Genomic DNA, 12,471 nt, shown 5'->3' on the forward strand with positions numbered 1-12,471 from the left:
TTCCAGTCCTCTGGCACCATGCCAGAGTCCAATAATTTAGTGATTATACCGTAGTGTCTACTTAACATGTTGGTGAATTATTGTGTAGTTCATTTGTCTAAATATTAAATTTAGGTGTTTCCATTTCTTATAAACAGAACTGTCTTTTTTTATGAAAAAGACCCATCAGTATCCTGGCGATAATGAGAAACATATTACATGTGAAAATTAAGTCCAAAATATGGCTTGTATTTTATTATCAGAAAATTCTCCAGGTCTCCTTTGTCATATTTAAAATCTATTCTTGAAGTTGGTTTTAAAATGTTAACAATGATTACTTATGTTTTCAAAATCTTCCCCAGGAACATGAAAGTTTGCTGTTGATGTGGCAGAATAGAAATATGGAAAATCTAATTGAGCTGCATAACAAAGTGCCTGTTTGGAATGATGATACTCAGTCTTATGTGCTGAATTTCCATGGAAGAGTTACACAGGCATCAGTGAAGAACTTCCAAATTGTTCATGACAATGATCGTAAGTATCCAATCTCAAACTCATATGCAACTGCCACTAGTGATGTTAAGTTCCTTTGTTGATAATTTGAATGTAGCATTTCCCTTCATAGAATTATACAGCACAAAATGGGGCCTTGAAAGCCCTGGTCCATTTTGACTATGATACTACTCATTTGCCTGCATAAGGCACAACTCCTTTTCTATCCAAGGACCTGTCCAAATGGCTTTTAATCATTAATGGCAGCTTCTCTGGCAGTGCATTTGAAATATTCACCACACATTGTGTGGGGAAAAGCCTACCCACAGATCTCTTTGAAATTATTTCCCTTCTCACTTTAAACCTGTGTCCTCTAGTTCTAGACTCCCTTGCCCCAGGAGAAAAATTCTGAGCATCTATCCCATCTGTGCCTTTCATATACAGTAATGTCACTTCCTCAGTTTTTTTTACATTCCAGTGAAAATAAATTCAGCCTAGCCAATCTCTCCTTTCCTTTCCTGGCAATATCCTGGTGAATCTCTATTGCTAGCACTTCCTTCCTGGATGCAGCGATGAGAACAGTATATGATACCCAATCATTGTTTTGTACATCTGTAACATGACATCTCAGCTTTTGAAGGCAAACATAGCAAATGTCTTTTTCACTATCCTATCCATGCGCTTCTTCCTTCAGGGTATTTTGAACCTACACCAACAAGTTCTCTCTGTACCTCAACATCTCTAATATTACCTTCCAAAGTGCAATATCTCACTCTTGTCTGGATTAAATACCACATGCTGCTGTTCCACCCAACTTTCCAGCTTATCTATGTCAAACTGTTTCTTTAAAAAAATCCTCCTTCATTAACTCTACCTCCACCAATTTTTGTATCATCTGCAAGCTCACTAATTATGATGCCTACTTTCTCACTCAAGTCATTTTTATAATATACAGACAGTAAAATTCATAGCACAGATCATTGGCATACACCACTTCCCAGATTTCCACACAGAACATCACCTATCTACCACAAACCTCAGTCTCCTATAACCCAAAAAATTTTGGATCCAGTTCTCCAACTAAACCCTTGTGCCTTAGCCTTTTGGATGAGCTTTACATGTAGGATCTTGTCAAAAGCTTAACTAAATTCTATGTAAATAACCTCTACTAACCTGCCCTCGTCAGTCTCCTTGCTTACCTAGTCAAAATCCTGCCCTTCAGAATTTTCTCCAATAATTGACAACACACACAAAATGCTAAAGGAGCTCAGTAAATCATGCAGCTTCTACGGAGAGAAATAGCAGAATCTCTAGTTTTTATGATTAACTACCACAGATGTAAGAATTACCTGCTTGCAGCTTCCAGATTTATCCGTCCTGCCTTTTTTGAATAAAAGAGCAATGGTAGATATCTTTTGGTGCAGTTGTACCTCATCTTTGACCAATGAAAGTACAAAAATCTCTCTGTTAGACTCACATTAATCCCCTCCCTTGCTTCATTTCCCTTTTGACCTTGCAGTCTCTATTTTAGTTAGGAAAATTTTGTCATTGCACTCCATCATTAATTGAGATGAGAATGGCCTGGATAGGTGTGGTATTAATCTTAAAGTAAATCTACATTGTAATGATAAGATATAATTTAGTAGAATCTCTTGGCATAATTTTTTCAGTACTGTGCAAAAGTCTTAGGCACATGTATATAGTTAGGGTGCCCAAGACTTTTGCACAGAACTATAATAATTTTATGTATTGCACTGTACTGCTGCTTCAAACAAAAATTTCATGATATTTGTCAGTAATAAACTTTATTGTGATATGGGTCTCTTTTGTGGACTGAGAGTGGTAAGAGGGCAGGAAAAGGGTTGGGAAAAGGGAGAGGGGAGGGAGTGGGAACCACCGGAGAGACATTCTATAATGATCAATATACCAATTGTTTGGAATCAAATTACCGTGCCTGGTGTCTCAAGGCTGGGTGTGTCTGCACCCGCACCACACCCCACCCTTGCAACTCCTCTGCTGCCTGTCCCACACTCCATCTGCAGAGCTCCACCTTCGCCTTTCCTAACATCCTTTGCTCCCTCCAGATTTACAAACTCACTTTCCCCTCTACTCCACAGTGACAAATGCAGTACTATACAAAAGTCGTAGGCACCCTAGTACTATGCTTTTGCATAGTACTGTATGCCCCTGCGGACAAATTTTAACAAATTTAAAAGGCACAAGGAGGTAGATTAATATAGCGGGAATGGGGAGCAAAAGAAAATATTTTGGGAGAATTAATACCGGAAAAAGTAACAGATTGTAGGAGAGTACAAGGTCAAGATAACTTAGCATTGCATGTATGTAAACAGAAAAGTATATTAAATAAGGCTAAAGGACTACAGGTGCAGGTAATCCCACGGAATTGCAACAAGTGACCTGAGTTCAAGGATAGGAATTAGAATTTTTTTAAAAAAAGCATTGCAGGAGCGGTTCATTTGCCTCCTGAAGGCTGATATTTTGTCTCAATGTCATTCCCCCCCCCCCCCCCACTATATATCTACTTACTCATGGAATACACACTAACATTAATTTCCTTTTGAAATGTAATCAATGACTAAACTTCCGAAGTATTCAGTTTTCTATCACCTTTAGAGCAATAAGTTTCTCCCCTTTTCAGTCTTAAATAGTTTACCTCTTATTTTGACACTGCTGCCCCAAGTTCTGTACTACTCAGCCAGGAGAAACATCATCTGTTTTTATCTTAAAATTTTGTATATTCCTTCCTTAGGAAAGGAGACTAAAAAATTATACAATCTTACAGGCAAGATCCCATCAAAATCTTGTACATTGAACAGTGTAGCACAGGAACTAGCCCTTTGGTCCCTGATGTCTATAATAACCACGATGCTAAGTTAAACTGCTCACCTGCTTCCACCTGATATTTATCCCTGCATTCTCTGCCTATTCATGTGGCTTTTAAACACTGCTATTGCATCTGCTTCCATCATTCCCTTTGGCAGTATACAGTGGCATGCAAAAGTTTGGGCACCCTGGTCAACATTTCTGTTACTGTGAATTCAGTGAGTAGATGATGAATTGCTCTCCAAAAGTCATATAATTAAAGATGAAACATTGTTTTCCACATTTTAAGCAAGATTAGAGTATTATTTTTGTTCTGAACAATTTCAGAGTGAAAAAAAGGAAAGGAGCACCATGCAAAAGTTTGGTCACCCCAAGCGATTAGATGTCAGACCTTAATTAGCTTGTTAGGGCTATGGCTTGATCACAGTCATCGTTAGGAAAGGCCAGGTGATGCAAATTTCAAAGCTTTATAAATCCCTGACTCCTTAAACCTTGTCCCAAAAATCAGCAGCCATGGGCTTCTCTAAACAGCTGCCTAGCACTCTGGAAAATTAAAATAAATGATGCCCACAAAGCAGGAGAAGGCTATAAGAAGATAGCAAAGCGTTTTCAGGTAGCCATTTCCTCAGTTCGTAATGTAATTAAGAAATGGCAGTTAACAGGAATGGTGGAGGTCAAGTTGAGGTCTGGAAGACCAAGAAAACTTTCCGAGAGAACTGCTTGTAGGATTGCTAGAAAGGCAAATCAAAACCCCTGTTTGACTGCAAAAGAACTTCAGGAAGATTTAGCAGACTCTGGAGTGGTGGTGCACTGTTCTACTATGCAGTGACACCTGCACAAATATGACCTTCATGGAAGCGTCATCAGAAGAAAACCTTTCCTGCATCCTCACCACAAAATTCAGCATCAGAAGTTTGCAAAGGAACTTCTAAACAAGCCTGATGCATTTTGGAAACAAGTCCTGTGGACTGATGAAGTTAAAATAGAACTTTTTGGCTGTAATGAGCAAAGGTATGTTTGGAGAAAAAAGGGTGCAGAATTTTCATGAAAAGAACACCTCTCCAACTGTTAAGCATGGGGGTGGATCGATCATGCTTTGGGCTTGTGTTGCAGCTGGTAGCACGGGGAACATTTCACTGGTAGAGAGAAGAATGAATTCAATTAAATACCAGCAAATTCTGGAAGCAAACATCACACCATCTGTTTTTTTAAAAAAAAGCTGAAGATGAAAAGAGGATGGCTTCTACAACAGGATAATGATCCTAAACACACCTCAAAATCCACAATGGACTACCTCAAGAGGCACAAGCTGGAGGTTTTGCCATGGCCCTCACAATCCCCTGACCTAAACATCATTGAAAATCTGTGGATAGATTTCAAAAGAACAGTGTTTGCAAGACGACCCAAGAATCTCACAGAATTAGAAGCCTTTTGCAAGGAAGAATGGGTGAAAATCCCCCAGACAAGAATTGAAAGACTCTTAGCTGGCTACAGAAAGCGTTTACAAGCTGTGAAACTTGCCAAAGGGGGTGTTACAAAGTACTGACCATGCAGGGTGCCCAAACTTTTGCTTCAGGCCCTGATCCTTTTTTGTTATTTTGAAACTGGAAAAGATGGAAATTAAAAAAGTAATCTTACTTAAAGTATTAAAGAAATGTGTCATCTTTAACTTTATGCCTTTTGGAAATCAGATCATCTTTTACTTGCTTAGCTATTCACAGAAACAGAAATTTTGACCAGGGGTGCCCAAACTTCTGCATACCACTGTATTCAAGGAATTTATAACTCTGTTAAAAAATGTTATGTTTCCCCTCTTACCTTGAAGCTATGCCCTGTGGTATTTGATATGACCACCCTAGGGGAAAAAGCCCTATCTATGCCTCTCATAATTTTATATACATTATCAAGTCAATCCTCAAGCTCTGAAGCTTCAGAATAAACCATCCAAATTAGTCCAGTCAGAATCAGAGTCAGGTTTATTATCACCAGCATGTGACGTGAAATTTGTTAACTTAGCAACAGCAGTTCAATGCAATACACAATATAGAAGAGGGAGAGAAAAAATAATGATAATAAATAAAATAAAATAAAACAGAATAAATAAACAAGTAAATCAATTATGTATATTGAATAGATTTAGAAGAATGTGCAAAAATAAAAATACTGTATATTAAAAAAGTGAGGTAGTGTCCAAAGCTTCAATATCCATTTAGGAATTGGATGGCAGAGGGGAAGAGCTGTTCCTGAATCGCTGAGTGTGTGCCTTCAGGCTTCTGTATCTCCTACCTGATGGTAACAGTGGAAAAAAGGGCATGTCCTGGGTGCTGGAAGTCTTTAATAATGGACACTGCCTTTCTGATGCACCGCTACCTAAAGATGTCCTGGGTACTTTGTAGGCTAGTGCCCAAGATGGAGCTGACTAGATTTACAATCTTCTGCAGCTTCTTTTAGGTCCTGTGCCGTAGCCCCTCCATACCAGACAGTGATGCAGCCTGTCAGAATTCTCTCCATGGTACAACTATAGAAGTTTTTGAGTGTATTTGTTGACATGCCAAATCTCTTCAGACTCCTAATAAGGTATAGCCGTTGACTTGCCTTCTTTATATATACATTGATAAGTTAGGACCAGGTTAGATCCTCAGAGATCTTGACACCGAGGAACTTGAGGCTGCTCACTCTCTCCACTTCTGATCCCTCTGTGAGGATTGGTATGTGCTCCTTCATTTTACCCTTCCTGAAGTCCACAATCAGCTCTTTTGTCTTATTGACGTTGGGTGCCAGGTTGTTGCTGTGGCACCATTCCACTGTTGGCATATCTCATTCCTGTACGCCCTCTTGTCACCACCTGAGATTCTACCGACAAATGCCTTGTGCAGGAAGGCACAGAGTCGACTGTACTTCCTTAGAAGGTTGGCGTCATTCAATGTTTGTAGTGAGATGCTGAAGATGTTCTATAGGTCAGTTGTGGAGAGCGCCCTCTTCTTTGTGGTGGCGTGTTGGGGAGGCAGCATTAAGAAGAGGGACGCCTCACGTCTTAATAAGCTGGTAAGGAAGGCGGGCTCTGTCGTGGGCAAAGTACTGGAGAGTATAACATCGGTAGCAGAGCGAAGGGCGCTGAGTAGGCTACGGTCAATCATGGAAAACCCTGAACATCCTCTACATAGCACCATCCAGAGACAGAGAAGCAGTTTCAGCGACAGGTTGCTATCGATGCAATGCTCCTCAGACAGGATGAAGAGATCAATACTCCCCAATGCCATTCGGCTTTACAATTCAACCACCAGGAGTAAGATATGTTAAAGTGCCGGGGTTAGGACTCAATGTATTAAGTAAACTACTTAAGAACTTTTTAAAAGCTATTTATTAATGCTTTTTGAGAGGGTGATTTTAGATGCATATCATATTTTTACTGAGTTAAGTATTGTATGTAATTAGTTTTGCTACAATAAGTGTATGGGACATTGGAAAAAATGTTGAATTTCCCCATGGGGATGAATAAAGTATCTATCTATCAAATGGCTGTATTGTCAGCAAATTTATAGATGGTATTTGAGCCAGATTATAACTAACTTTCTAAGCTAGCAGAATCCTGGTGAACCTCTTCTGCACCCTCTCTATAAGGTTCTCCAAAACAACAAATTTCATGACCCACTGTATGTCAGTGATGTGAAACCTGATTCTGATCATTGAGCACATAAACATGAAATGTTCCTGTAGAAAAGCAACACCCATCATCAAAGATCCTCACCACCCAGGCCATGTTCTTTCCTTGCTGCTGTCGCCATCAGGTAGAAGGTACTATCCCTCAACCATCAGGCTCTTGAACAAAAGGGGATATCTACAATCATTCTGTTTCTGGTGCTCCCACAACTGATGGTTTCACTTTAAAGACTCTTCATGCTCTTGTTATTTAATATTATTTAGTTATATTTGCATTTGCACAGTTTGTTGTTCATTGAAAAGTTTAATGCAGTTATAGTTATTGTTCTATGGATTTGCTAAGTATGCCCGCAGTAAGAAGAATCTCAGGGTTGTATGTGGTTACGTGTATGTATTCGGATAATAAATTTTACTTTGAACTTTACGTTGAAGTTTAATCCGGGTGTACATATAATTGCAAAGAAAAGTTTGTGAACCCTTTGCAATTACCTGGTTTTCTGCATTAATTACTCATAAAATGTGGTCTGATCTTCATCTTAGTCACAATAATAGACAAACATAATCTGCCAAAATGAATAACACAAACAATTGTACTTTTCATGTTTTTATTAAACACATTTAATTATTCACAGTCCCGGCTGGAAAAAGTATGTAAACTCTTGTATTTAATAAGTGTTTCTTGAGAAGAGCAGGCTCTGTCAGTAACCTGTGTGTCTTTTCTAAAGGGCATGGCACCTGTACAACCCACACCTCCAATCTCAGCTTATTGATTGAAACACCTAACTCCAAATAACTTTTGTAGAAGGCATTACTCCAGAGGTTCACATACTTGTTTAAATGCTGTACTCAATATTGATGAGAAGAAATATAATTGTGTGTTATTAGTTTAAGCAGATTGTGTTTGTCTATTATTATTAGATTCAAGATTCAGAAAACTTTATTGTCATTCCAACCATACATCAGCTCTGCAGGGCAAAAATGAGACAGCGTTTTCCAGGGGCAAGTGCAATCATAACATAACAAACACAACAATAGATAGTAAAACACAACAGCCGCATGACAGTTAAAATCAATTTATAAGTGTCCAGTGCAAGTTAAAAGTATCCAAAGCAGAGTCAGGTAGAGCAGCTATTTAGTAATCTGACTGCCTGTGGGAGGAAGCTGTTTAATAGCCTTGTGGTTTTTGTTTTGATGCTCCTGTAACGTTTGCCTGATGACAGAACAAGCAGTTTATGGAGAGGGTGTGAGGGGTCTTTAATGATGTACCGTATTTTCTGGAGGCATCGACTCTGAAAGAGGTCTTGGACAGAAGGTAGGGAGACCCCAATAACCTTCTCTGCTCCCCTAACCACCCTCTGCAAGGCTTTTTTGTCGGCAGCACTGCAGCTGGAGTACCAGGTTGTGATGCAAAAGGTCAGCACACTCTCAATCACGCCTCTGTAGAATGTAGTTAAGATGTTAGTGGGGAGTGATACTTGTTTAAGTTTCCTCAGAAAGTGCAATCTCTGCTGGGCCCGTTTCACAATCCCAGTGGTGTTCCTGGACCAGGTGAGATTGTCCGAGATCTGCACCCCAAGGAACTCGATGTTTTCCACTCTCTCCACTGTGGAGCCGCTGATGCTGAGGAGTGTGTGCTCAGGCTGAGACCGTCTGAAATCGACGATCATCTCCTTGGTTTTGGTGACATTAAGCATCAAGTTGTTGTCACTGCACCAGCTCTCTAGGTGTTTGACCTCCTCCCTGTACATTGTTTCATCATTTTTGCTGATGAGCCCCACCACTGTGGTATCATCAGCAAATTTAATAATCAGGTTTCCCTTGAATCTGGCTGCACAGTCATGTGTTAGCAGTGTAAACAGCAGTGGGCTGAGCACACAGCCTTGTGGGGATCCGGTGCTCAGTGTGATGGAGTCAGAGATGTTCCTGCCAACACGGACTGACTATGGTCTCTCTGTCAAGAAATCCAGAATCCAATGACACATGGCAGTGTTAAGGCCAAGCAGCGACAGTTTCTCCACTAGTCTCTGCGGGGTGATGGTATTGAATGTTGAACTGAAATCAATGTACAGGATTCTGGCATAAGTGTCTTTATTGTCCAAGTGAGAGAGAACTGTGTGCAGTGTGGTGGATATTGCGTCCTCCGTAGAACGATTTGGACGATAAGCAAACTGTAGAGGATCCAGCGATGAGGGGAGGCTGGCTGTGATATGAGGCTTGACAAGCCGTTCAAAACATTTCATCACTATGGGGGGTCGGGGTGATGGGACGGTAATCATTCAGACAGGCTACAACTGGTTTCTTTGCTACAGGGATGATTGTGGAGGTTTTGAAGCATCTGGGGACAATGGCTTGACTAAGGGAGATGTTGAAAATGTCTGTCAGGACATCTGCTAATAAATCAGCACATTCTTTGATTACACATCCAGGGATGTTGTCGGGACCTCCCGCTTTTCATGGGTTGACCCTGGCAAGGGTCCTCCGTGTGTGCTCTAAATCAATGATTGGAGCCAGCTGATCAGATGGTAAGAAGGGACTGTCTCTCTCCCTTGCTGTAGTGTTTGTTGCTTTTAAGCGTGCAAAGAAATTGTTGAACCTGTCTGGAAGAGAGGAGTAGCTGTCATCAGTTTTCTGCCTGATCTTGTAGTCTGTCAGAGCTTGAATTCCCTGCCACATCCGTCTGGTGTCACCTGTGTCACAGAAGTGTCCATGTATTTTGCCCTCGTAGGTCCTTTTCGCTTTCCTGATCCCTAGTGAAAGCGCAGACCTGGCTGAGCGAAGCATACTCCTGTCCCCTGATCTGTAGGCTGTGTCACGGGCCTTCCGTAGCGAACACACCTCTGTTGTCATCCATGGCTTTTGATTATCACGTGCGGTGAAGGTTTTCATCACAGTAACATCCTCCGTGCATTTGGCTATATGATTACTGCCGCAGCGTACTCCTCAATGTCTATATGGTCATCATAGGAGGCTGCTGTCTTGAATATGTCCCACCCAGTCTGTATGCAAAAAAACAGTCTTGTAGCGCTGAGGCTGCTCCTTTTGGCCAGACCCTTACCTGTCTTTTCTCTGCTCTCACACGTTTAAGCAGTGGTTTATATGCTGGTGTTAACATGACAGGTATGTGGTCAGAGTGGCCAAGATGGGGGAGGGGGCTGCTTTGTATGCCTGTGGGGTGTTGGTATAAACCAAGTCCAGTGTGTTGTCTCCCCTGGTTTTGAAATCCACATATTGCAGGAATTTGGGGAACACAGTCTTTAAGCTGGTGTGGTTAAAGTCCCCAGCAATCACCACAGAGCTGTCCGGATGTGTAGTCAGTAGCTCACTGATGGCTTCATGTAGGCCTCCCAGTGCTTTGTTAGCATTTGCCTTAGCATTAGCACTGGGAGCTACGTAAACAGCTGCTACAAGCATGATGGTGAATTCCCTCGGCAGATAGAATGGCCGGCATTTCACAATGAGAAATTCAGCCAGAGGTGAGCAGTGTTTAGCAGCTACTGTAGCGTTCACACACCAGTCTTTGTTGATGTAGATACACAGATTCCCTCCCCGGCTCTTACCGGAGCTAGCTGCCTCTCTGTCCGTACAAAACGATGTCATTCCCTCTAGCTGTATCACTGCATCCGGTATGTTGTCGTGGAGCCAGGTGAAGATTAGACCACATTTTATGAGTAATTAATACAGAAAAACCGGTAATTGGAGTTAATTCCAGGGTGCCTAGAGACAGTAGAACTCTCAATGGATACAATTAAATATTCTCGTTTCAGCCTAATACAGCCAAAAAACACACCTTTTTCCAAGGACAGTACAGTTAACAAAGATGTCTTAATGCGATTAAATGAACTATCGCTACTTAAAACTGATGGAATCAATGCTGATTGTACACATACTCCTCACTGGATTCCATGCAGGAAACGTTACTGCAGGTCAGGATACAAGTACATTTAAGGAAAGGGGGTTTTAAACTCCCAGTACCGACTATCTTGCTGCCAAACGTGCAGTCTGTGGTGAATAAAATTGATGATCTCAGAGCTAGGGTGCTGAATCAGAGGGACATTAGGACCACGTGTGTCCTTTGTTTCATGGAATCCTGGTTAACCCCTTCTGTACTGATTCAGATTGGCAGGTTTACTATACACTATCAGGATAGATCTGTAGAGTCTCTCAAAAGCAGAAGTGGAAGAGTATGCCTCATGATCAACTCCTCTTGGTGCACAAATATATCAGTGCTGTCCCAATGCTGCTCACCAGATCTCGAATATCTCGCAGTTAAGTGCTGTCCATTTTACCTACCATGGGAGATTTCCGGGATCATTTTGGTAGCAGTATACAAACCACCTCGTGCCAATGTCAGTCAGGCTTTAGATGATCTGAGCAATGGGATCAACATCTACGAAATAGCACACCCTAATGCCTTCACCATCTTTTTGGGGGATTTTAACCAGGCCACTTTGAAAAAAATCGCTGATTTAGTTTATTGTCATTTAAAAACCACAAGTGCAATGCAGTTAAAAAATGAGACAACGTTCCACCAGAATGATATCACAAACACACATGACAAAACAGACTACACCAGAAAATCCACATAACGTTTGGCAATCCCCAATCCAGAGTCCAGAGAGGCTGCTGCGTATTAGTATCGCACTACCATCTTAGCACGTTCCCCGGAAAGGAGCTCCAATCCCACCAGGCAAACAAGACCAAAAACTAAAGCTACAAGACCTGCACAATACCACATAGTTACAACAGTGCAAACAATGGCATAATTGATTAAAAAACAGACCATGGGCACAGTAAAAATAGTCCAAAGATGTTAAAAGACTATAGGTTCGAAAGAAACCACCACACAGTTTCCACAAGTCCTCAGGGGTCCCTGATTGACTCGTCATCCCACTCCGGCGGCAGAAGGAAATACCCCTGCTATGGACTTCCACGGTGCCGCCCGACTCAGCCTCGCAGACGCAGCACACATTGAAAGCGACCTGACCGCAGCGGACTCCGAGTCAGTCGAGCCTCCGACCATCCCCTCTGGCACAGCTTCTCCGAGCACCATCCTCTGCTGAGCGTATTAAGACGGCCCCGGCAACGGCCATCGGCAACGCGACCCTGAGGACTGGGGGCCTGTTCTTCCCGGCAGAGACCCAGACCTCAGAACAGCAGCAACAATGCAGAAGGTCTTCCTGGAGATTTTCAGATGTTCCTCCGTGCTTCCACATCCGTTTTTCATCCGATTATGATTGCACACGGCACCCCGCTTCACAAATAACAGATAATCAGCTCTGGAGTGGCTGCTGCAAGCTGCATCGCGTCGCCATCTTGGAGTTAAAGATCACGTGCAGTATCAGAGGAAACAACACACTGGACCATCGTTACACCACCATCAAGAATGCCTACCATGCTACTCCACACCTCACTTCAGGAAGTCTGATCACCTGGCTGTACTTCTATTCCCTGAGTATAGGCAGAGACTAAAGAGTGCAGCACCAGTAGTGAGGACCA

At 41.9% G+C, this 12,471-nt stretch overlaps 1 protein-coding gene across 7 annotated transcripts in view; it reads left to right on the top strand.

Annotated features, from left to right (window-relative positions):
* tulp3 (TUB like protein 3) overlaps positions 1-12,471 on the top strand; it is a 78,989-nt gene that overhangs the window by 61,743 nt on the left and 4,775 nt on the right. For all 7 annotated transcript variants that reach the window (XM_073059361.1, XM_073059363.1, XM_073059364.1 and 4 more), the window contains one exon: positions 342-513. In XM_073059361.1, coding sequence (XP_072915462.1) covers positions 342-513 — 172 coding nt within the window. The remainder of the gene's footprint in view (positions 1-341; positions 514-12,471) is intronic.

Source organism: Hemitrygon akajei, chromosome 10, assembly GCF_048418815.1.
Source record: "Hemitrygon akajei chromosome 10, sHemAka1.3, whole genome shotgun sequence".
Lineage (NCBI taxonomy): Eukaryota > Metazoa > Chordata > Chondrichthyes > Myliobatiformes > Dasyatidae > Hemitrygon > Hemitrygon akajei.